The sequence below is a fragment of the Apis laboriosa genome, unplaced genomic scaffold, assembly GCF_014066325.1.
Source record: "Apis laboriosa isolate Shangri-la unplaced genomic scaffold, ASM1406632v1 scaffold16_cov148, whole genome shotgun sequence".
NCBI lineage: Eukaryota > Metazoa > Arthropoda > Insecta > Hymenoptera > Apidae > Apis > Apis laboriosa.
The window spans coordinates 481,147-507,064 of record NW_025222129.1 but is presented as its reverse complement, the minus strand read 5'-3'; the positions used below and the strand labels follow the sequence as shown (position 1 = coordinate 507,064).

Below are 25,918 nucleotides of genomic sequence, written 5' to 3'. Positions count from 1 at the left end.
ACTCCGGTTAAAGCCTTTCGCAAGAGGGAGGAGCGAGCGAGGAGGGAAAACAGGTGAACGAGTTAAATCGGAAGGACGGTGGAGAAAGAGAGGCTGATTAAAGTGGAAAGAGCAAGTTGGCCGAGTGTGATGCGGCGTGGACAATAGTTGGCCGTCGTCGAGGGGTTGGAGAAAGGTTGGAGGGGGAGGCGCGGAGAGAAAGCTGCCAACTCTCTCTCCCACCGAGGTGAAATACTAAAGCGAGCTTAAGTGCGTTGCCATAGGGACCGGTGGGAGCCGAGGGGGGCGAGAGAGGGGTGGACGGGGTTGCCGCGAGAGAAGGTCGTGCCGCGTCCCGTCTACGCCGCACAGTTTCCGAAATGCGCTAAACCGGTCGGAAGTAGCCGACGAGTCTCGAGATTCCCTCATTTTTCGCCCGACCACGCGATTCTCGGCAACCGTTGGACGAGCATTTCCCTCTCCCAGACTCGAAATGAACGAATCCGTTTCCGCGTGGATTTCGATCCATCATCGACGATGCTACGCGTCGTCTTTCGAGCACACCTTTTTCTCGTCCTTTCTTCTCTTACACGCTTTAGAAAGGTCTGGAATCTTCGATCGAATTATCGGCGCTATCCGCTATTAAACGGCACGGCTAGTATCGCTCGATTTATTATTATTTGAAGCGCATGCTGTCTCACGTCCGTAACAATACTTCCGTAAAGTCCAGTAATTTGCATCTCGTTGCAGATGTATTCCGTGTATCAGCTCGCTGGCACGCTCGTTAAACGAGTTTCCCCTCCTTTCCTCTTATCTAGCCAGGCATTCCTTTTTCCGTTCCTACCGATGATTCAAGGATCCCTCTCGGCAGTTGATGCACGGGAAAAATAAATACTTGATTATTCGCCTCACGATTTTTACTCCATCGTAATTGCGAGTGACGTTCCATTTCGATCGAGATGAGCGACACAAACTTCGTACTTTCGAGTAGAAAGAAAATTCACGCCCACGAGGAAAATCAAAAGTTGGACTCTGTCTCCCTTTCGAATATTCCACAATTAATAAACAAATATTTCTTCCCCGTCGAAATGGTACTCCGAACGAAAATTTTCAATCGTATCTTTTTCACGATGTCGAGGGTTTTCTCGCGAGGGTCTTTTCGCGAAGAGGCGGAAAAAAGGGGCGAGAGATGTTTCCCCGTTTCAGTCGATACTTGCCATTTTTTTTTTTTTTTAACCAACACGTAATTCGTTCCCTCTTTTCTCTCCTCTTCGTAAGTTTCGGTTTCACTCTCGAATCGTTTCGATCCTCCTCGATCGGGAAGCTGTTCAAAGAACGCAAAGCTCCAACTACGGGAGAAAATACCAGGGGTGGAAGATGATCGGACGGAAACTAGGCAAGCTCGGCCAGCTGCAATACCGCGATACACAAACTTATCGGGGAAACTCGCGAAACTTCCACGAGGGTTCAGGAATTTCAAGATGGCGAATATTCGCATACCGGATTAGGAGAAAGAAAATTGAGATCTGGGAGCTAGTTTGGCAAGGTAATTTTGATCCACAAGGAAGCTGCTATACTCGGATCGTTTCGTATTCAAAACGGTTTACGTATCGACTCGATTCGCAGTGATTGGTGAAAAAGAAAAAAAAAAAAGAAAAAGAAAAAAAAGAAAAAGAAGGAAAGATAGTAATTTCTAATTAGCGCGCGATAAAATTAACGGTGATTCGTTTCGCGCGTAATTCCAATTGTAAATGGCACTGATTAATTAGGTCGACCATCTGACAATTCGATGTGAGGAAATTCGAGCTTGGTCACGATAATGAGCCGTATTAATTACAAACGTTCCACCGGCGTTAATTACTCAAGTAGCGCGATAGTATATACGTTTCCATTTGCATCGCTCCCCTGTTTTACATATTATATAAAACTACTAAAGCGCGTTGCTCGTTTTCGTTCGTCCAAAGGATCAACAACAATTTTTCAACGGTACGGTCTCGTCGAAACGACCACGTAAACATTCGTCTTTTACCAGCTCTTTATCTCCTCCTCCTTCTATTTCTTCTTTCCATTTCTTCTTTCTATCTACGTCAACGCGGAGCGCGGTTTGCTGAAATTTTTACCTTTTCTCGGATTAAATTTCCTTTCTCTATCGAGGAGGAGGAGCAAGAATATCGTAATGCCACGCTTTTTCCCTCTTCCAGGCAAAATTGCGATATGAAAATTTCTTTCGTTTCTTTTCCAATTCGAGATTTCCATCCGGCCAATCGACCAATTCCGATACGATATGAATTAGTAGTATTTTCTTAAAACCCGATAAATACGATAACGAAGAGCGGAAAAGGGGGAAAAAAGGAGAGGGAAATGGAATAAAGCAAGTGGCCGATATTCCGTATCGGTTCCCGCTAAACCGAAAATTGGTAAAGAAAAAGTAAGAAGGGGGATATAAACGTTCGACGCGGAATCGATTCCATTATTTGTAATAGGGAGTAAACGATCGGTGTACAGCCACGCGTTTGCTAATATAGAAAAGAGGAAGAAGAAAAGGAGGAAAATAGCGCGGAAATACGAATGTCGCGGGCCCGGCAGGTTACGGTTGAATAATGACCGTTGCGGAAGAAAAAGTATTATAGCTCCGCGGAGCTTTCTTTTCGTAAAGCGCGTTCCCTATATCACTCGCCTTTTGTCGATGCCATCCGCTAACGAGAAGCGATAACAAAACCATCTTACGAAATCTTCCCTATTTTTTTCCCCTCCCCCTTCTTCCCTTCCACGCGCGCTACAATACCCGGTAATACCACTCTTCGGCCCAGTTCCAGCATCCAACCAGCCTCCTCTCCACCGCCGATCGAATCTCGTTATTATTATTATTCGAAAATCGCGAAGGTAACGAGGATAGAGAAGGGGTGGGGGGAATAAGCGCGTTACGCGTTTTTCCATGTCCACGCGTTACGCTTCGCGTTCGCGTACGAACGATGAAAGTTAAACGAACTTACCGGCCCCTAAAAGTTACCGCTGAAAACTCGCGAAACCGGATTTACCGATTAAACGTACGAATATAATTTGGCCCGATTTGATTGCGACGCTTTCCAACACCGGCCGCGCAACTTTCTTTTTTACTCTTATTCGCTTTATACCCGCGAAGAATTTACGCGTATACAAATCTGGCGCGGGCGTCTGATAAAACGTTAAAGTGCACTTATATTTAAAGCGGGATGGATATATATATATATATATATATATATTCGCGAGATGACGGGAAACAGGGGCCGCGGCTGGGTTATATTTTTCGGGATATTTTTCGAGAGACGCTCTCCCGCTTTTTTTTCAAAGATTCGAAAATAAACACGTATACGATTCCATCCGACACGACGACGACGCGGTTGCGGGGATCATTACAGGGCTCGTCTCGTTTCGCTCGAAACACTGGCGTAAAAAAAAGAAAGAAATATCGCTTGACGAGATCCCACTTAATAACACGCCCCCTCCCCTCGTTCGTCGCGACGAAATTTAGATACGCGTAAACAACTTTTTCTTCTCCCTTTTTCGAGTCGAATCCCGTAGCGGGGGATGATAAGATATAGGAATAGGAATGTAACCGGTCGCCCCGTAAAAACCTACACCTCGTTATTTGGGGGGAGGTAGGAAACGGGGGGGTATCGATAGGTGGCGAGAGAAGGCGAAGCGAGCGAAGACGGTTCGGTTGGTACGCTTTCCCGGCCATTTCCATGGCGTCGTTCGAAATCGAGTCAATCGAGGCGAGGTAAAGGGACTCGGAAGGGTCTCGGATAGGGGAACGCTTTCCTCGATGGGATTTTGATTCCGCGAGAATTTTCTTGACCACCCTTTATAGGTGCGACACGGGGCAACTATGTACCGCACCACTTACACACACACACACACACACACATACACACACACAGGGGGAGAATAAGCAAGGAAACGAGGAGAGGCAGAGCATGCGCTCGGGTATCGCGAATGTACGAGGTTCGGTTCTCGCTTTAGTCGAACCCCGGTAACGGTAGGGGTAGAACGCGCTCGGGCGGCTATTCGACAACGTGCTCGCCGCAAGACGAGGGATACTTGGTCGGTGTGCGAGGCCTCCCCTCTCCCCCCCCCTCTCCCCCCGTTATATACCCGCGTCTCGGAAACATGTTTCGCAGATTCACAGAGCACGATGCTTCGCCCCTGTAACACCTTCCATCCCCACGGAACCGTAATCGTCGTCGTTGGCGAACACGTATTTCCAAAATTCGGATGAAACGGCGTGTATGAGTACAGCCACGGTGTCCTCCGAATAAATACAATTCGCGCCAAAGGTTTTCAGAGTCGATTCCTCTTCGATAATCATTGTGGAAGTGGCGATCACCTGGATCGGTGATAGTGATTAGTGGTGATAGTGGTGGTTGGTGTTGGTGGTGGTGATATCAGTGTTAGTGCGAGGAAGGAGAAGTGGTGGCACGTGAACGCTTTGCCGAACGCGTTAGAACGATGCGGTAAATTTTTCCATTACCCTTTCGAACGCATCCAACATTCTGCTCTTTCTACTCTTCTTCATAAACAGGTGAGAATACGTATTTTTCGCGTTAACGATTCATTTTAATATACGTATATATATATATATATATATATGTGTGTGTGTGTATACCGAACGAAAACACTTTCTTCGATCTATAAAATCTTTCGATTTATCGGTCGTATAATTATCGCAAGTATAATTAGAAATGTCAAGCGAGACGAGGCCTCGTTAAACACGGTAATACGAAGCAACTACACGTCCGTTTAGGGAGTAGTGGTATGACCACGCGTAAAATCGTTCCAACTCGTTAACGAGTCCAAGAACTCTTAACAATGTTACGCTGTTTCACCGCAAGCTTGAGATTATAAGAGACGAATTTTCGAGAACGCTTAAAATTTATTTAATCGTCGATTAAGAAATTTTATTACGAAACACGACGAGATACCTTTCGTTATTGAAGAAAAAAAAATATATGAAAATATATGTCCCGTCGAGAGAAAGAAATTCACACACGATCGAGATTAATGATTCGGGTACATTAGTAGTTATCGTAATTGAAATATGACTTCGAATTTCCGAATTTCTCAATATTTTGGATCAACGAATTTCGAATTTTGACAACATTCAGGATCGATTCCGTGACGCGAACGGATTTCCCTGACCTTTCGGAATTCGGTAGTCGATAGTTGCAAGGGATAAGTAAAGGACCGATGTTAATTAGGAAGGAAACCCGCTCGATTCCCTGGACGTGCGAGTATCGTTTCGAATGAGCTATTCCCCCGTTGCCTTCGGCTTATTTAGCTTCTAGGCTTTCGGGTCACTTCTCGGGAGATTTATTAAAGGTCTACTTTTTCACCAACGAAGCGACACCCGGTTTTTTAACGATGAATCGAAAAAGTATATACGCCTATGGTCGATACTTTTTACGATATTTGAACGAAAAAAAAAAAAAAAAAAACAATTCGATCAGATTTTTTTCTACTTTTTTTTTTTTTTTCTCCAACTTAAACTTGACTCCTTCTTAAACTTTTCGAGATATATTTTGCGAAATGTACAAACAAACTTTGTACTTTATTTTCCAGATATTTCACTTCTTTTTTGAACATTTTTCAAACACTTTTTTCTCTTCTTTCTACGCACACTTTTCTCGACTATTCGCTTTTTTTCGTATCTTCCCTTTATATTTGTTTTTTTTTTTCCACGATTGCAGAGTTTTCGTACACTTTATGTATCCGTTTTAATATCGAACCTGTATTTCTTTCTCCTAATTTTTCCAGTAGATGCTAATATACTCTTAAAGAAACATACAGAATTCGCGATGCATTTGGGGAAAAGGAGAGGTTTCGTTTCGTAAAATTTTTACGATTATAATTCATCGGACGAGTATGTATCAACGCGGCCAAAAACATATACCTTTCGAAAACATTAATCTCGCGACACGATAACCATGGATGGATGGATGGATACAAGGAGCGCATCGTCGAGAATGAGAAATTAACGGAGGGAAGGATTGGATCGCGATAGCGCGATAATTGTCCGCCCATATAAATTTTTAATAGGTATTAGTAGATAGACAGAGGAAGAAAATTGAAGGTATGGTAACGAGGTCGGGAAAAACGTTGGATGAAAAACGGATGGAAATGAAATTTGATTGGCGCGTTGAAACAGCGACGCGTCGGCAAGGGACCGACATTAATCTCATCGACGAAATGCCGAAGGTGATTACGAGGGTGGATCGACTCGGCCGCTGTTGCTCGCGCGCCATGGACCACGATCGAGGGCGTGCATCGAGGGTAACCGGTGGAAACGTTTCGCGCTGGCGGAGGGAGGAGAACGAAAGGGAAACGGTGAGGCGGGGAGAGGGTACGTACGTACGTACGTACGTACGACTATCGGTGTTGGGGCGGCGCGCGTGTTAGGCGCGTGAAACCAGGTTGCTCGTTGGTGGTAGGCGACAGCAAACAGTTTCAGGAATGCGTGGCGTGTGTTTCGAGCGCGTTGATATGATTTACGAATCGCTTCCTACGACCCGACTATCCACTCGTGGTTCAACTCCACCTATCCTACCGCCACCGCTAAATGTTTCGCTCCTCCGAAACGTTGCCCCCCCTACCAAGATTTACCGAGCTTACGTGACCTTTCGCCCGCGAAATTAGGCCGATTCATCATAGGCCAGGTGAATGCTTACGCAGGGATGCGCCGCCTCCCGCCTCTCCCTATTCATAGGAGCCTCCGTACACGCGCCGTTTACGTCTCGCGTAATCCATCGATCCTTCCTCCCTTTATCGATCGCGCGATTCCTCCTATTCGACCGACCGCCTCGCTCCCCTCCCCCTCGAAAGACCACCCTCCTCGAAAAGCCCCGGTTTACGATCGTTCTTCCTTAATTTCTCCAATTTCCACTCGTTCCCCAAACGAATTTTTATCGAATTATATGAATACGCAAGGCAGAAAAAAAGGCCCGCAAGGTTGATACCTCTTTTGTAAACGATCCGTGTTAATTACGTAACGCAGAGGCAAATTCGCCCTCGTTCTTTCTTTTTTTTTTTTCGACCTCAACTTTCTTCTTATTTCAATTCTAAAGAGGTTTTGATCGAGGTGCGCGTTGATCGTCGCAGCGATCGATGTAAATTCGTATTCGTATCACTTGCCAACTATTTATAACTAGTCGATCGAGGCGGCGTGAAGGGGGATTAGGGGAAATTTCGAAGCTTCGATTCGGACAAATGACAAAAATGAAATATAACTTTACCAATTTGTTTAATTAATTACTTTTAATATCGTAGATTGTATTCCACGAATAGCGAGCGCGACACAATGATAGGGGAGGAGGGGGTTTTAGCGATCGCATCGAAAACTGTGTCGACCATACCGCTCGATATTGGCGAACACCGGGCCGATATTCGAGGGAACAAGCCTGGTTTCGTCGCATTAATTTTATTATCAATGTTCCCCGTTAAACTTTTGTAATTCCCGTGTAATCATTGTATCGATCGGTGTCGTTGACGAACTCATTCTCCTCCCCCTTTTTTATCCTCTCTTTTCTTTTTTTTTTTTCCCCCCTCCCTCTTCTACTGTATCAATCGCGTCACGAATCGATCATCGATCGAACGATATATATTTACGCGACAATATTTTTCCCCAAATCGAATCCGCGTTACGAGGCAGAGGAATCGAGGGGTCGCTTTACGATTTCGAAACGACGCGACGATGATATTTTTTCATATTCGTTCGTAGAGACGAAGGTTGTTTATCGGGATCGAGGGGAATCGTTGGTTCTCGTCTCGCGGGTAAACCAACTAGGTAAACTAAGTTGTTCGAGGCAGGAATACACAGGTTTACCAGTGACAAATGTTGCTCGCTTTCGTTTCCCTTTCGGCAGATGCTCCGATACCGTGAAATCCCCTTTGCCCGTTGCATTTCGCGCTTCCCTCATTTTCCTTGCCTCGAGATCGGAGAGGAGCAGCGAGCGCGATCCTCTTCCACCGCTTCTTTGCTCTTTGCTCTTTACTCTTCGACCTTTCCCGCTTTAACGCTCGGTGAATTTTTCAGCATTCAGGTGGCTGGTCGAGTACGAGTTGGTCCAATTCTCTCTCCGGGGATACGCGAACAGCCTTGAGGCTTTGCACAGTCTCGAGTCTTCGTTTCTTTCGAGAACGCTCTCTCCGCCCAAACTTTTGATCGCTTTTTTTCTTTTTCTCCCTCTCTCTCTCTCTCTTCAAGTCGATTTTAGACCAAACCGTGGCATCGTATCGATAACCTCGTAATTGAGTTACGAAATTAGAGAAATGATCCACCATTTCGCGATTATTGTCGATCGCGATTATCTATTATTTTCCGACTCAAAACGATCGTCAATTCTGTGAAAACGAAACTTGGCCCTGTCGTAGTTCGAGTAGACGATTCGGCGGTACACGAGCATCGTCGTTCGATAAACGCGGGTGTTAGTAAACATGGGAAACCTACAAACTGGGTTCCCCGCCAGGAGAACTTCTACGACTATCGTTAGTGTCCACGTATGAATATGTAATAGGTGGAAACACGGCATACAGAGGCACGCGAGTCCCCTGCTCTTGTACGTCGTTTTCTCTTAAATCGTTTCTGCGAGCACGTAAGCTGAAACAAACAAACATTTCGCGCGTCCCGTTTTCAAATCCGAGAAAGAAAGGGAAAAAAATAAATAAATAAATAAATAAATAAAATAACCAACCACTATACGCGCTGTCGTTTACTAGGCAGAGAAGGGGGGAGGGAAAAAAATACGTAGAATAGAAAATACGAGTCTCTTACTTTTTCGAAAAACAAAAATAAAAAAAAATAAAAAAAAAAAATAAAAAGGTGGAAAAACGGTCGGGAGCGAAACGAAACTAGCATGGCGAGTAAGTAGCGCGCGCGAGCAAGGGATGAAAAAGTCGTAAGAGAAGAGGTAGGAATAAATATACACGGATGGATAGGTAGAGACGGGGAGGGGGGGATAGGCAAAAGCGGGGAACGAGAAAGAAAGGGACGCGCGAGAGAGGCTCTCGACCCTCCTTTGCGGTCCTCGCGTACGATGCACCAACCAGCACCAACCAGCACCAGCACCAACCAGGGGGGGAGCATTGTTCGAGTCGTCACAATGGTGGAACAAAACCTCAACCGGAGGATCGAACTCTACTCCAAACCCCGACGACTCCCCGTCGCCGTCGCTCTTTTCCCTCCACGAATCGACCCCGCTAACGGCGAAACTCGTTCGCTCTTTATACGGCCCGCGTAACAACCAACCAACCTATCCCCCCCTCCTCGAACGTGGCTGCGTGCAGCAGCGCTTCTCCTCCCTATTCTCGACGCGAGCTACGACGTTCCTCGAACGGCAACAATAAGAAGAAGAAGAAGAAGAAGAAGAAGAAGAAGAAACAAAGGGGAGAAAGGTTGCATACGATTGATCGGCGAGCCACAACAGCGTGTCGATGATTTTCGACGTCTTCTCGACCAAAAAATTCCCTGTCGAATTTCCCCGTGGTGGAAAACAAAGACGGATCGTGACGGAATATAAATCGACTTACGGCGCCACAGTAGCTCGAGGTTAGGTTGGGAATAATCCAAGTCGGTGGTGGAACCGAACGTGGAACGATTTCGGAGAACCACGGTTTTGCGGTATCTTCTCGTCGATTCCTGAAACCGATGCGATTCCGAGATTACGTTTCTGTATACTCCGAAACCAGTTTGCACTTGACCGATAGCGAGCCCGGTTTCTCGCGGTTTTAAGTTTTCGAACGGATCGAAGCCTTCTCTATCGGACAATCGTGATTATTCGAATTGGAAAGTAATCGGTCGAAAGGAATTCCAATTTCAGATACAAATTTCGATCTGTACTCGAGCGATGATCGAACGTATGAAAGCACGAAATCACGTGGAAAAAGAGTGATAAAGTAGAAAATAGTCGGTCGAGTATCGGCAAAAACATGTCCAACTCCACATATTCGAATCTCCTCGTAAATCCCTAGAGCTCTTAGAGGACACTCTAGGAAGGAATATTTTTTTTCTGAAACGTTTCCATCGACGCTCGAGAGAACTCTTATCCAATCGCGTTCGCCAAGAAAACGCTCGAGTATCCGCGCGCGACCGAACGATTATTCGATTATATAAACCAAGTTTTTTTTCCCCCTATCTGTGCAAAATTTCGCGAAAAGGAGGGACGAAAACAGAAACAGAGATTAATTCGATCGTAATCGAATGCGGTAGAAGACGTTGCTTCCCGACGCGCAGCATAAAAAACTATTTCTATCGTCACGGGAGAAGTTGATTTTACGGGATAACGAGCGTAGCTATCGCGGGCTGCGATGTTTTACTCGGTCGCCCAAAGTGACTTCGTAAATCACTAGGGAGAGGGTCGCGCTCCTCGGTCATTATACCAAATTTACGCGTTCTGTACAACACCTCTACGGAGTTCGAGTCGTGCTGGAATCGTTGAAAATCCCCCCGCCCTCCGTTCCCTGTAATCGAAACAAAAACTGGCTCGCGGCAGATATCGGTTTCGAACGTCCCGCGGACCGGGACTACCGCTCCCGATGACGCACAGATACCGGGCAAAGTTTCGCGCTAGTCCCGATTAATTCGACCGATTATACGGCATTAAATCGCGATGCACCGTATAATACCGGGCCGTTTCGCTCCCGCTATAATACGGGTTAAGTCTGGGCAACGAGTTGGACGGTGCGAACGAACACGCGTACCAAATGTCACCGAGAATTCGGCCACCGCTGAAATCGCGCAACATTGTACCGATGATTCTCGTTTCCATCCCCTCCCCTCTCTTTCTCTCCCTCCTTCACTTTTCGCCAACAGCCCAGTCGAGTGGCCTGTGTACAGTTAACGCCATTTCCCAACAGCGTTTCCATTCCCTGCTCTTTCTCTGTCCACCGGCACTCGGTGTTATGTACTCAGCCGCGATACGGAACAGCGTTTTAGATGCAACGCGAAAAATCGTTCTCGATCGAGATGCGGGCAAACACTGGGAAGGGAGGGAGAAGCGGCGGATGGGATCGATCCGAAGGGAATTGGAACGGGACGGGGACCACTGGGAGAAATCTTAATTATATTATAAAATTCAATAACGAAGCGGCCGATGACAAAGGCCATAGCGACAAGTAATGGGGCGTCTTAGGGAAAAACTGGTGGAATATTATTATACTGCATCATAGTCACTCGCAAGCCGGAGAGAAAAATGTTTTGCATCTGCATCTGACCGAGGGTATGATATAAGTAATGGTCGCGCAAATTTCCTTTGGGGCGATGCGTTGCTACCGCGCTTCCCACCGTCGTCGAGTGACACGCGGCCTTCTTATCGCGAGAGTGAAAGACACACTCTCTGTCTCTCTCTTTGCCCGCGCTGCCCGCACACGATTCCATCGGAAAAAAGAGAAACGGAGAAGGAAGGCAGCGACCGAAATAATAGGAACGAAACCATTTTCCTCCGTAAATTATTTTTTTCGTCTCTGTTTATCCATGGCAACGATGGTATCGTACAGCGTACATATCGATAAAAATGGGTAATAATTGGCAGGCAGGAAGGATCGATCTCCCCTAACGCAAGACGACGCGATCGCAATTATAGAGCGAACGAACGAACGAACGAAAATGTCGCGAGATACATACACGCATGCGCGTACCACAGAGCGTCGAGAGACAAAGGAGAGAAGCGGAGAGCACGAATTGGCGAGAATTTTTTTGCGCGGCATTCGCACGACCCGTTCCAACACATTACACGTTATATACGCGTTAATGGCGCGCGCGTTATTCGAAATCTCTGATAAGGTGGGCGGGGAGATTAAGGGCCGAAGAAAGTATTAGCGGCGTTCGAGGGTAAAGTCCGCTCCATTACCATCCTCTAAATCACGGGCGTAACGTTTTTGGGACGGTCGTAACTCCGGGCTCCCGATGTTTTTGGCCTCATTAGTAGCCGTCTCTCGGCTTGATGTGGTACACGGAAAAGGGTCCTGAGAGGGCGCGAGAGAAGGCGGAAGGGGGGGTAAGAGGAGCGAGAAGAGGTCGAGAAGAGAAGTCGTTGCCGCGAGAGACGCAGGGAGTTGGGAGAGCTGCGAAACGGCGGTGCGGTGCGGCAGTGCTGTGGAGCAAAGGAGAGAACGCGGAGGGAGAGGGGGGAGAGAGGCTGTAGCGGAGGATACCGACAGTGGCTGCGATTAATATTCCCCGGTTCCAGCAGGAGTTCCGTCGTATCTACGTCGTACGGCAACCTCCTCTCCCTGTACGTTTGCACTTTGAGTCGTAGCCGCAGCAATCCCCTGCCTTTGCCCAGTCACCGCTGCCCTTTTCGAGATCCGCATTACGCTCGATACTCCTTCTTTCCATTCCGAACAAACGTATCGTTGTGTCAAAATTTCCATTCTATACCGATGCGCTGATAAATTTTTGACTATCCCTGCTGCGCCAGATTTACACGGCAAATTACTTACGAACGAGGAAGACAAATTTAAGAATCTCTATCTCTCTCGTGAAAAAGAGAGAGAGAGAGAGGGAGAAAGAGAAATTCGAAGCATCGAGACAAACGAACGACTAATAATAACGATTACGATTCGATGTGCGATTACTTATTCTTCTCGAACAAAAAGAAAACTGAAAAATAAAAAGGTTGGTTGAAATTTTCGCCGAGAAGAACGTCGACCGAGCGTCAAGAGGGAGGAAATACTGGAGGTAAATTTTACGGTGCTAAAATTATCATCAAAGAAAAATATGAATATACGAGACGCGAAAAAAAAAAAAAGAAATAAAAAAGAAAAAAAGAAAAATGAAACCGAGATATCAAAAGGATTCTAATTTCATCTTCGCGTTGTCCGACGATAGCGAATCGAATCCAAATCCGAGGCGAGTCGTCGTAAGATGAAATCAGACGAGAGCAACGCGAGCTAAGCTATTGGATGTACGTATTCCCTAGATTCGAGTGGGCCGAACGGCGCGGCGCACCCATTTTCCGATAGCTAATTACCGTGGATATGCAAGCGCATCCGTTGCGAACGCGTGCGCTATCGCATATACGCGCGATACGCTTATCCACGATGGTTCGATATGCGCCAGAAACGATGAACGCTCGCTTACCGAACTCGTTACTCCAGTCTCCAAGGTATATACGCTCGAAATCCAAAAAAAAAAAAAAAAAGAAAAAAGAAAAAAAACGATGTATTTTTACATCGCACCGCTCTCCGCTGCGCAAACGTTATTTTCAAAAAGCGTTGGCCCCGAGCGAGTCGATCATAATTATTTAAAGTAATTGCGATGCTTGGTTACGCGTATACTCGATGATTTGATATTGCACAGGGTAGAACGTTATTTTAAAGGAGATATTTTGAACGATAAGAGGTATTTTTGATACGGAGATTATTATTATTCGGGAAAAACGGTAGAAAATTTCACGTTCCAATTGTTTTATTATTCCAGCGAATTTTATATTCGACCATGATGAAACGCGTCCGAAGCAAGAATTTAATTAACGATTGGTACGCTCGATCGCGTATTAAATTCGCCTTAAAATCGGACCACCATTCATCGAGAGGACAACACGTTTCAAAACTAGTAGAACCGGAACTAGGAATCGATAGACGCGTCGATTTGATACCGGTATACCGAGTATTTCCAAAATGATCGACACGTGGAGGGTCGCTGGAGGCATCGAAATGTCATGGTTGTGAACGGCGCTTAAGCCGACGCGTTATCGACACGCTTGGGAATTGGAGCTGCTAGGACAGCTGCTGCTAAAGTATGCATGAACAGGGACTGTTTTGTATCCCTATACTCGGTGTGCAACTATTCCTCGTACACGTTGCTACTCCTCGTTCATCGAACTGCTACATTTGTCGCGCTATAGTTACCCTCCGTCCGATTAACTCCGATAGAAAATTCCTATTTTTTTCCTTATTTCCCCCTTCTCTTCTAGTCCTGTTTCGCGTGGTCGAGATAAATCGATATCGAGCGAGAAAGAAAATCAAACGAAGAAAACTTTGCTCTCCGTCCATTTGATTCAACGGTTTAAGAACTTCATTTTCTAACGCGTATTAACGGAAACAAATCCTCAGCCGGCTAAGCTCCGATAATCGGATCGCGTTACTCACCATCGCGTCTCGATCAATTTCAACCACGCACTTGATCGTTTCATCGTGTAAACTCCGTAGTCCAATTTGCCGTTTCGAGCGTGTAACGCAACGCAACGCAACGTACACGGAAAATTTCTTCCCCGTAGCCGAACGAAAAAGATAACGAAACTTGGGAAATTTTTCGTTCATTCGCTCGAATAAAAATTTGTTTTACGATCTCGTGTTTGAAATAAAAAAAAAAAAAAGGAGAAACGCGAGAGAAGCGAAGAAAGCGGATCGCGTTAAGCGCTACCACGCAGCTATTTCGAATCATTTAAAGCGGAGGGGAAAGAGGTTTTTCGACGATTACAACGGAGGTATAACCGGTGGAGCGAGAGACCGAGCAGATCGATTTTGTCGGTGCGGCTTTCGACTTTTGGCACGAATAAGTTCCGTTCGGTGGTGTTAAAGTCCTCGACTTCCCTCCAACTGCTCCCAAACTGGTTCGAATCCCCTCTTTCCGACAAGGAGCTAACCTTTAATGTACGAGTCATGTTCAAACCGAAACCTATTTGGCGTAGTTAGGAGTCGTGGAACAGCTCGGTCCGATACCTCTCCTCTCCGCGAACGGTTTGCACGTACGCGCCACTGCAAGAGATCACCGACCTCGGTTCGATGCCACGGAGAATTATACGATCGAACCGTCCAACTTGAGGATACTCGAAAGATACTACTGGGTGTAAGCGACGTTACCGAGATAATTGTGTTTCGCAACACCGAAGGCGGTACGACCGCATTCGATAAAACTTTTTCGACCATCCGTTCGCCGCTTCTTCTCTCCCTCCCTCCATTCTCCGCAATTTCTCGTTTCGCCTCGCCGTATGCCCGCAAATGCGTTACAAGCGGAACGAAGGGAACCGGCATCGCGCAACGACGCAACTCCGTGAAAACTCCAAGTGGTTTTCGTATCGTGGTGGATTGCGATGCATCGCACATTGCAGACACCACGCTGCACAACCCCACCCGACGCGACGCCATATCGCTACACCACTCCCACCACCACTATTCGCGTAAATAATCGCGCACCCTAGATTCCAAGGAGTGGCCCGCCAAATTATCGCGTCGATTTTATTATTCCCTTTCGCTTTCCTCCCATCTTCCAACCATATTTTATCTTATCCCCCTTCTCTTTCTATTATCGGAATCTCCTTTTTCGAGAATCGAAATAGCGCGCGACATTCGATCGATAATAGTATTGGAACGAGAATTCGTGTAATTCGCATAATTCGCATAATTTATAACTCGTCTTTCGATATTCGGGGGGAATACTACTCTCGTTTACTCTCTCGTGCGATACACCGAAATATTTCGTGCCGGAACGAAGAGAGAAATATCGGGAAATATCGTTTTATTAAGGGAGAAATTTTATCGGTTATTTTTTTATTTCGCTACGGAGTGAATAGGTACGATACGTCGCGGTGATAAACAGCCGATGGTAATTTAGGTTGCAGTTTACAATTGCAGTCGAATATAATACGCGCAACTATATATATATACACGCATGCATATATCGTGTATCGTAAGCACAGCCAGATCTCTGCGTATATAGTTTATCTTACTTATTTCATTTATGACCGCTTTAAATTTCAGGAGCGGGAAACAAATCCGTGGGAAATTATTTGGCTGGATAAGTTGAAAAAGCACGGGCGCGCGTGTATTAAAGAGAGAGTTTGGTGCGAGCGAACGGAACAAGGTATCGCGTAGTAATCGTTTCCGTTTGAGGGCGTTAGGCGTGCAGGTTACGAGGCGCAGTGACGCCCCATCGGACTGCCTCGTTTCTTAGATCGTGTCGTAGGTCGCTGCCTTAGTCGTCAACGTCTAACGATTATTAACGACCTGCAGTCGTGTTTCTGTGCTTTGACGGGTATCGCGCGGGAAAAAGAAGAAGAAGAAGAAGAAGAAAAAGAAAAAAGAACCATTAATATATAGCGCGATGGCAAATTTCACGAGAGTATATAAGTCGGTAAAAGATGGCGCATGAACGTGTCGCTTAATTTCACTCCAAAATTAACGAGTATCGATTCGATACCAACCCGATATGCAACTGTCGAATCCTCAAAAAAACGGCAACACTCGAGTGCTGCCTCGAAATTAAAACACGTTTCGATTAATATATCGGTTATAAAATCAAAGGTTTGCACCACAGTTTTGTGCGGGAAACGAGATTATATTTTCCTGTACAATTTTAACAATCTTTATATGATAACACCGTTCAAGTTTTGGGATAATTTATGTAGTACAACAATTTGCTCGGCAATTTCGGTCTTCGATACGGTTCGTGTATGCGTTTGTTCGCCATGGCGTAGAAATGAGAAAGAAAATTAAAATTTATCCATTATTCGTTTAACCGGGCATTCACCGGAGAGGAGAGAAACAACAAACCGAGATCGATTTTATTAGAAAAATATTTCAGTAGTTTTAACGATTCTCTTAGAGGAAAAATATGAAATTATATTTTCTCTGCTATAAACAAGGCGATACGTTTTCGAGTACAAAAATTAATTTCATATGTTATTTCGTTGATTTCGGTTCATAGTAAATCCTAATTTCTGAATTTTCCAACTAAAAGTTGTAATAACCAATTGATTTCAATTTGATAGAAGTTTCGATGTTTGCCACTTAAGTCGATAATTCAAATTCGTTATCGTGAATATTCAGAAAAATATTATCGAGTAATCGTAAGTATTATGCTGCGACAAATTAGTGAACGAACGTTTTGAGAGATGACACCGAATTTATTTCCTTCTGGATCTGAATCGGTCGAAGATACATTTTACGATCGAAAGTTTTAAAATATAAATATTCGATGCCATTGATCGTAAATAAGAATAATATTTATCAAATAATATCGTATTTCATCATCCTCGTGATTACAGCCTTGAATATTCAATACACCGATACTTTATCGTTAATTGTCTCTTCGATTCATTTACCTTCATTTTTAACCGATAAATGAAACAAAGTTGATAATTATTCTCACGGTAGAATAAACAGAAGTAGGAGAAGGAGTTTCGAAGTGGAGAAATATATATATATATATATACGACAAAAGTAACGATGGAACCGTATAGATATAATAAAAAAGAATATAACAAGAGGAGGATAGCGGAAGAAGGAGCGGAGTATCGAGTATCGAGAGAAAGCCAAACGAGGATGGGTCATTGCGTGGTCTAAGCCGGAAAACGCCAAGAAGAAAGAAGCTTCGGCATTATATCGAGAATATTTCACAGCGACTCCATCGACTACCGTAGCCGCCTTCTTCTTCTATTGTTACGCCCCTACGAGTTTCCCGATACTCGGCATTATATTAAATTATTATATAGCGCGTACAGGTCGATGCTACTACCGAAGAATGTAGTCGAACGACCACCACGAGCGTAATACCCTCGCGCGATCCACGCAGAAACGTGTGCGAGAAACGCTTGCCGCTTGGACGCCCCTTCGAAACTTGGAAATCGATAATTGCGAATCGGTTGTCCGAGCTTTCGTTCTTGCGAATCGTATCGAATTCGTTCAAATCACGAATGCCAAGAATGTTACGTGTCCTTGGAATCTCGAACAATTTGAGAAACGAACAAAGTTCCAAATCGTATCCCCGATTCGAAATTCGTAGACATCGTCTCGAAGAAATTTCTACTTTCGGGATATTTCTTAAATCTGTTCCCGACGGAACGTCGAGAGGATCCGGAGAAGAGGAGAAGTTTGGCGGGCGAGCAATTTTACTGGATGGAAACTTGCTAACCGGGAAAGGTTTCCGTTAAGAAAGTAATTAGAATGTTCTAATAACCGAAAGCAATTGCGTCTCCTTGCTTCACCGTCGCCCGGCTAGATACGTTAATTCGAGCCGATTATCATCCCTATAACCGGACAATAATTAAGCGCGGGCAACGCCACGCTCTTGCGAAGTGGTGCGGTTTTGCTCGCATACTAACCTAAATTCATGGGATGTATTTACACCCGCATACTCGCGTGCACGTCTCCAGGTCGTTTCGCCGTACTACATCTCACCCCCACTTCGCGGATTCAATTCCCCTATCTATCCTAGTTGTCCTTTCGATCCTTTAATTATTACACGACTGCCCTATCCTCGAAATCCCCTTCCCCTTGGCTCGATCAAATTTTTTTCAAAAATTCTCATTTATTCCACGATCCACGCATTGTTCTATACGCGAACAATCGATATATAAGGAGTTTGGAATTTTTTATCCATTCCGTTCATCGAATAAACGATATTTTCGCGCAACAGGTTTCTCGTCCACTTTCGATTCGAGGTTTATCGAATATTTGTATTTGAATCTTGAAAGGACGAAATACGACGTATTTATTATTATTTATTTTTTTTTTTTTTTTAACTTTTAACCCCCCCACCTATCCCTCTTTATTCCTCGATATTTCGACACTCGTTTTAACAAGAATCTTTCCCATTCGCGGTCGGAAAAATATTTTATATTTTAACGATTCGCTCTTATAGAGTAAACTCGAAGAGGCAAGAGATTTCATATTTTGCTGGGAACCTTCCAACTTTGAGTCGTGTATATAGTTTTCACGAGGAACGAACGCTTCACATTTTAGATGCGAAATATTAAATAAAACGATAAATTTAAATTTATAACCGCGTAATGGATATAATAATTGTAGAGAAAGATTAATGAAATATTTAAAAAAAAAAAAAAAATTAGACGAGTTTTAATACGTGCAAAGTTTTTTTTCTAATTAATTAGAATTCGATTATGCGATTTGCATTTGAAACTATACGCGAAATGTAGATACAATTCTCTCCGATAGCCTCTTAAGTAAAGAAATACCGGTTTTAATTCTATTCTATTAAACTATCGGTTATTTGAATCGTTAAGTATCCGTACAATTAATAGGTAAATCGATCATCGATGAGATCGGGATATCAAAAAGGGGGAATGCCGTTCGGAATGGAAGGACGAGCTATTCGACGAGAAGGTGGCTTTTAATTTAAAAAGATCAGATTAGAAAGAAACGAGTCAGCGACGACGGTATGCTTTTGAAGGGGAACGCGTAAAAGCTGTTTGATCAGAGCGGAGGCTTTTATCCGATTCTTTGCGATACTAGTTATCGGTCTCTTCATGATAGCTCGCTAATAAGACGCCCCGGGCAATCGTATCGTGGACCCCGTTACCGAATCGTTACGACGTGTACATTGCATATTCATTCGGGAGCAACTCATCCTCTAATAATTCTACGTAATTAGACGATACGAGATTAAACGAAAATATTTTATATATTTCCCTATTTCCATATATATATAAATTCGTTCGATTAATTTTTATGGGTCGAAAGTAATTTTTCTAAATCGTTAACGTTATTTCAAAACGCGAAAATGTTGACAAAAAAAATCAAACGATTCAAAAAAGAAAAAAAAAAAAAAAGAAAAAACAAAGTTAAAACAAGAAAAGAATTTCGACAAGCACGTCGACAGAGACCCCTGCGGAGTTGTAAGAAGCGCACTAGAGAATTTTCCTCGATAATCTCGACGAACCATGAAGTTCGTTTCCAAGCTTCGAAGATCGATAATCGGCGAGAGTATTTTCTCTTTAACGGTAACGAGGGGGTGCCACTCAAGGGAGAGACTTCACTTTTCAGCTTCGCCAACCTTCCTACTCTATCGAAAAGAGAGTGCGAAAAATGTTATTGGTTTCGCGTGGGAAAGCGGCTCTTCATAGAAGATCTTTCTCAATGGAGATAAGGATCGTTTCGAAAGAAAGAATCTTTGGAAAAATCGACGATTCGATTATACGAAACGAAACGGGGGAGAAGACGATTGAAATTCAATAGAATTTATCCAGTTTTCAATATTAAAATTATATGTATCAAGTTTAAGAAGATAACGCAAATTCGAATTTAGGGATAAATTGTTAGAAGATGATAGCGAAATCGATGTAGCGTAATTTGTCGAAACGCGCCTCTACAGAGGGAACGAGAATATATATGATATAACGCGAGACGAGAGAAAATGGAACCAAGTAGAAACGGTTTGAAAAAGCGCGGGAAAATGCGGCGAGTTCTACAAAAGAGTTGGAAAACACGATCGAAGCGTAAAGGTGAAGGAAGAATGGGAAAGGGTATTACCCGTAAGTTGAACTACGTTGGAAGTTGGATCGATGGGGCGGGCGAGCGGCGAAGACGAGAACTGGATCCGGGTGATCCGTCTTCGGTTTAGTATCGGCCAGTTGCCGTTAATCCGAGGTTACATCGCTGCGTAACCCTGCCATGTGTCGATCGAACGAATCCTAGGCGACAGTATACTATACACACGTATATATATATAGTTGGATATTTCGGAGTATCTGATGGCCATACGGTGAAACGATATCGTGCTCGAGGACGATAGGAGAGTTTGTTCGAGCTCGAGCGTTAAGCCGAAGAGCAACGTCTTGGCGAAGAAACGAGGTGGTGTTAGAAGAGGACGGGTAGCGATGGTGTCGGAAGGCGGACTAACGTTACCGCATCCAGAAGCGCCGCGATTTCTCACCCTTATCTTATCTGCCAACCACCGCTTCCCTCTTGCCTCCCTCCTCCTCCTCCTCCTCCTCCTCCTCCTCCTTCCGATGCCGTTTCACGCGCGACCATGCACCCTCTCCCCCCTCCTCCCATTCTCTCCAACTTTTCCAACCTTCCAGTTACAGCCAAGCCAAGAACTTCTTTACTCTCTTGATTCTCCTCGAAGGAGACCGTCAACTTTCTTTCCCTCGCTCCTTTCTCCTTCCTTCTACGAACCTCGACGACACTTAAATTCGTTCGGCGAGCTATTAATTCCACGGATTGACACGAATTTCCAACCGGTAAGTATCGCTCTTTCTCGAGTTCGTTCAGTTCCGTCCAGAGACGGAACAGTTCCGAGCCAAGCCCCTCTGTGTGTGTGTGTGTGTGTGTGTCCCTCGTTTCGTGCGAACGCCCCGAGCAAACGGAGCGAACGGACCAAGCGAAGCTTGAAAATCTGCCGTATCGATCGGCACCATTCGCGCGACTCGTTGGAATTATGGCCATCGATCGAACGGGACGAAAACGACCATCGCGACGATCAGGAAACTTCGTACGTCCGTATCCACGGCCTTCTATCCGTCTCTTTTCCGGCATCTCTCCCATCTTCCATCTTCTTCTCCTTTTTTCCTTCCTTCGTTCCGTGGGACAAACACGACTCTCTTATTTCCGCTGTCCGAAACGATCCTGGACGATCCTGGACGCTTCGCATCTCATACTACTTACGTTTCGTCGTCTCTCTCTCTCTGGCTCAAATATACGCTGTTAATCCGGAAAGAACGTAGCAAGCAAACTTCTCTAGCATCTTTTCTCTCTCTCTTTCGGTCTTAATCGTGCGGAAGCAATCCTGACGTTGAGTTTATCGACTAGAAAGTTTACATAATGCGCAAGAATCATTTATAAAGTTAACAAAAATTTCGTTACATATCTACTTATAAATAATTTAAAAATAATTAATATAATTATAAATAAGAAATGTGAACTTTAATGTTTAAATAATATATTGGAAAAATAAATTGTTTTTTTTTTTTTTTTTAGACGGAGGAAAAAAGGCAAAGAGCGATGAACGACGTGTAATCCATTGAATCAATTGGCTTAGGAACTTTTTGTTTCGATCAATTTACGGGACATGCCAGCTGTTTTGATTCCTTCTTTTCCTCTTTTTATCCTGTACCCGTACTCGATATCATTCGACGTGAACCAGTGATTTATCAATTTCAACCTAACGCCAATAGCGTTCTATGCAATCGGATAACTGTCGATTAAAAATATACTGTCGTTAATATCGACGAATCGTCTCTTCTTTTCGTTAACATTCACGTGACGAAACGTTAATCGATAACATAATCGTTTAACTGTTACGTTAGATCGAGCAAACAAGAAAATGATTTACGCTAAATTGAGATACAAGTTTAGACGTTCGATACAGTATTTGAAAAATTTCGCATCTGAAAATCGAAAGATTGTTCTAATCGACTGTACTATATCGAATGTTCGAGTTTTCGGTACTAATTCGATCAACTTTTAAATTGACATTTCGAGGTATATATACGATGCACACAAATCGATTACTTCGGTCACTTCCGCTAGAATTCTTTGTTTCGGAGAAGAAGGTGCGGTCGCCTTCCATCTTTTCCTTTATCGGTTGGTCGACACGAACTGTCTATGCACTTACCATTTTTTATTCGATGACAATGCTTGTACACGCGCGCACGCGAACCTGTCTCGCGAATAAGGGACTCGTGAAAGAACAGCCAGAGAGGGAGAAGCGGGTAGAAGTAGGTTTTGTAGACATATACAATTTGTCAAACTGCCGCTCGGCACAATGAACCGTGTATTTTCCCAGTAGATTTTCTACGACAGAATTCGGGTCATCGTTCTCGTCTCTTACCTCGTCCCTTGTTGTTGGTCGTTGTCTTCGTTGGCGTCTTAGCGGGGGCTCGACGTTTTGTTTCACCATTCTGTATCTGTCGCTGGTGCTTGTAACGTAGCAACGTTGTCGGACGGTTCGTTTGTACAGAGAGGCGCATTCGGAAATCACGATCGAGACCGAACGTTCCCCTCGTTCGTTGTAGTTTGTTCGCACGCCCGTATATTCTCGTTCGTGGTTGTACGTGAGTCAGAATACGCGTATAGATGCTAGAGAACGACCTCGTTGTGTACATGCGTTCCACGTTTCAACCCTCACCTCGTATTTACTTACTCCTCTTACGCCGCTGCTCTGCTTCGTTTACTCTTTTCGTAAATCGCGACTCGTGACTAGTCGATCGCCTCTCAATCTTCAACAATTTTCCCTGCATTCTTTCTCTCCACTTCATTCTTCGATTCGCTCTTTTCTTCCTCTTCTAAATCGATGACGGGATATTCGATTTAAAAGAAATTTTGAGAAGGTTAAGATGAAAATATTTTACGCACGTCGCACGGTCGAATGGCGTCTAATAATGGCGACGGTGTCGAGCAACGACGAGTAATAACGAACAGTGACGGATAACACCGAACCGTAGCGATTAGGAACGGAAAGAATCGGAAAAGAACGAATTAGGACGAACTGTTACGAGCGGCGACGAATGTATTCGTGATCGACCGAGAATTTCGATCGCAACTCGACTGACATTGAATAAGCTTTCTTTGTTCTATAATCAAATATCGATCGATGTATATAGAAACTGAAAGCGTAATTCGTACATAAACTATCGTGTTATCGATAATCTTATCGTGAAAACATGAAAATGGTAGCTTATCTTTTGAAATGGACAAAATAATATTCGCGAAATGGTTAATTTCATCTACTTTCTTTTTTCTCTCGATAAAATAACAATTTAAAAAAAAAAAAAAAATAATAAAATTAAATTAAACTTTTTTATCTCGAAATAAAATCAGGATGTAAATTATTTTTTTTAAATTCATTTTGTTTTTTGTTTTGATCAACGAAATTTGATCGATTCTTTATAATAATTATACGTTTCGAAAAAAAATTCTATTTGACAGTTTGTCGATATTAGCCGACAATATAAAATTAGCCAACAGATTAAACTATTTAAAGTAAAGATGATAGCATTAATACTTACACGTATTTTTATCGAATACCTATATTCGCGAACATGTTAAAATATAATAAGAATAAACGTAGAAAATGGAAGAAAGAGGAAAAGGAAATGAAAAAGAAGGCAAAGACTGGAAGGAGAGTGATTTCAGCATCCGGTGCTTTCGAAATAGAGGAGCGAAACTTAGCGCAATGGTGCGTACGTGATCTGAAAATGAAGCTTAAGCCAATGGACGACATCAGGTGGAATCGGTAGTTCTCGTGGCAACGGCAACCTATATTCGGAACGTTGGCCGTTGATATTTCTTCTTCGAGTGCAAGATATACATTCGGAGGGATACCTTCGACTTTTGACCCACAGCAGAGAAGACTCTCGTTTGTCGGCTTCGTTCCATCATCCTATCTCGAGAAGGAAACATCACTTTTGCAGAGAGACTATCGAACATTCTTTCTTTCGATCTTTTCATCCATAACTTCGCCTTCCTTTCTTTTATTCCATGCCTTTGCTTTTGCCAATAGACGTATATATACATACATCTTCTCTGTCTGTCTTTCTCACTTGGCTTGTCATGTCAAATGACTCGAACGATCGATTTTCTCGCAGATACAGGAGCGAATATCGTGGAATGCAAAACGAATCGTGGATCTTACGATCGTTCTTACGACACCTCTACCGTATTCCTTGCTTGCTTGGAAACTCTTAAGGGGAAAGTCCTTTCGAAGACGAGTTCCGACCCAAGTTTTACGGGCCAAGTTAGAATCTCAACAGAGAGGAGAACTGGCAAGGGAAGGGAAAAGGAAATGCAGTTGGGAGGGAAAGATTTCGCGGGCGCGGCCCATAACTTTGCTCGTAAATTCGATATTCAAAACAGGAAGTGAACAATGCTCTTATATACTTCCTCCACCGATGCGGTGGCGGTCCACTCGTACCGATATACTACGAGGATGTAGCTTTGCAAAAATTCCCCCGATTAAATGATTCGCATTTTACAACAACTTTTACGATTTCTCCCAACTTTTCGATCAAATTTTTAAACTCGTGTTTAGTACTCTACGATCCGACAACAACGTTTCATCATCGATTATTTCTATTTATCGGCCGTACATGCGCAATAGTGATCGCGCGTTCAATTCGCTATACCGTGACGACAAATATAACTTTGTATTTTGAAACGAATTAAAATTCAAATGATCGTACAATTGATTTTATTTGCATACTGTTGCTATTTATTAACCGAGACGCAAATCAATCAAGCTTCGTATTTTTCAACCGTGTATACGCTTTCTTCCCTATTCGTTTATCCTCTTGCATTTCCCCGGTTAATTTTCTTCAGTTCTTTTTATATCTCTCTATTCGATTATCCATGATTATTTCACAAACATGATTCGTAATTCATAGAATATACGTCATAGAATAATAATCGAATTTAGAAATTCAATTTTGAAACGAATATTTTTTTTTTTCGATAAATATTAATCAAGAAAAATATTTTCGGACAGTTTGATAAATATAAAAACAATAGTTGTTTAATATTTACAACCGAGATTTGGCTCGATTCCAACACTCGCCATTGCACCAATTTTTCGATCTGCGAAATCCACGTTTATGAGAAATCAGTGCGAGTCAAAGAATTTAGGTTGCTCCGTTTTATCGTCAGATAAACATTGCTTTATGGCTCTTTTGTAAATAGAAAAAGGGAAAAACTCACAAAACTATTGTCTTTTCCGCTTTTAAAGATATGAAAAAAGAATATGATGATAAATTATCAAATTTTCTTATTAAAAGGAATTAAAATCAATATGGGGATCAATATGGGATAAATAAATTTTATCATTGGTACTTCTTACGATTTTTCTTATAAATTATAATGATCTCGATTCAGCTGCTATCTTTCGCTTCTTGAATATCCGCGGGATTATCGTTCGCAGTGGTGATTCGGTGCATGGTTAAGCAGCGATGATAAACGAATTGTTGGCTAGGAGGATGTTGGTTAGAGGGTAAGAGAAAGAGACCGGTTGAACGATCGAGAAGAAAATGAAACGGGTGACGAGTGGCGCGGAATAGAAGGAAATACTAAAAGAAGGGATAGAGAGAAGTTTTAGAAGGAGATGGATAGATTAATGATAGAGGGGGAGGAAAAGAGAGAGAGAGAGAGAGAGAGAGAGAGAGAGGAAGGGATTGACAAGTGAAAAGGGACGGAGGAATAAGGGGAAGAGGAGTCGTTCAATTAGAGAACCCGAGCT

The 25,918-nt window shown here is 43.6% G+C and overlaps 1 protein-coding gene across 3 annotated transcripts in view; it reads right to left on the bottom strand.

Annotated features, from left to right (window-relative positions):
* Positions 1–23,027, bottom strand: part of LOC122711257 — a 74,685-nt gene extending 51,658 nt beyond the window's left edge. For all 3 annotated transcript variants that reach the window (XM_043929831.1, XM_043929830.1, XM_043929832.1), the window contains exon 1: positions 22,523–23,027. In XM_043929831.1, coding sequence (XP_043785766.1) covers positions 22,523–22,591 — 69 coding nt within the window. In that variant the 5' untranslated portion in view covers positions 22,592–23,027. The remainder of the gene's footprint in view (positions 1–22,522) is intronic.
* Between the last annotated feature and the right edge of the window lie 2,891 nt (positions 23,028–25,918).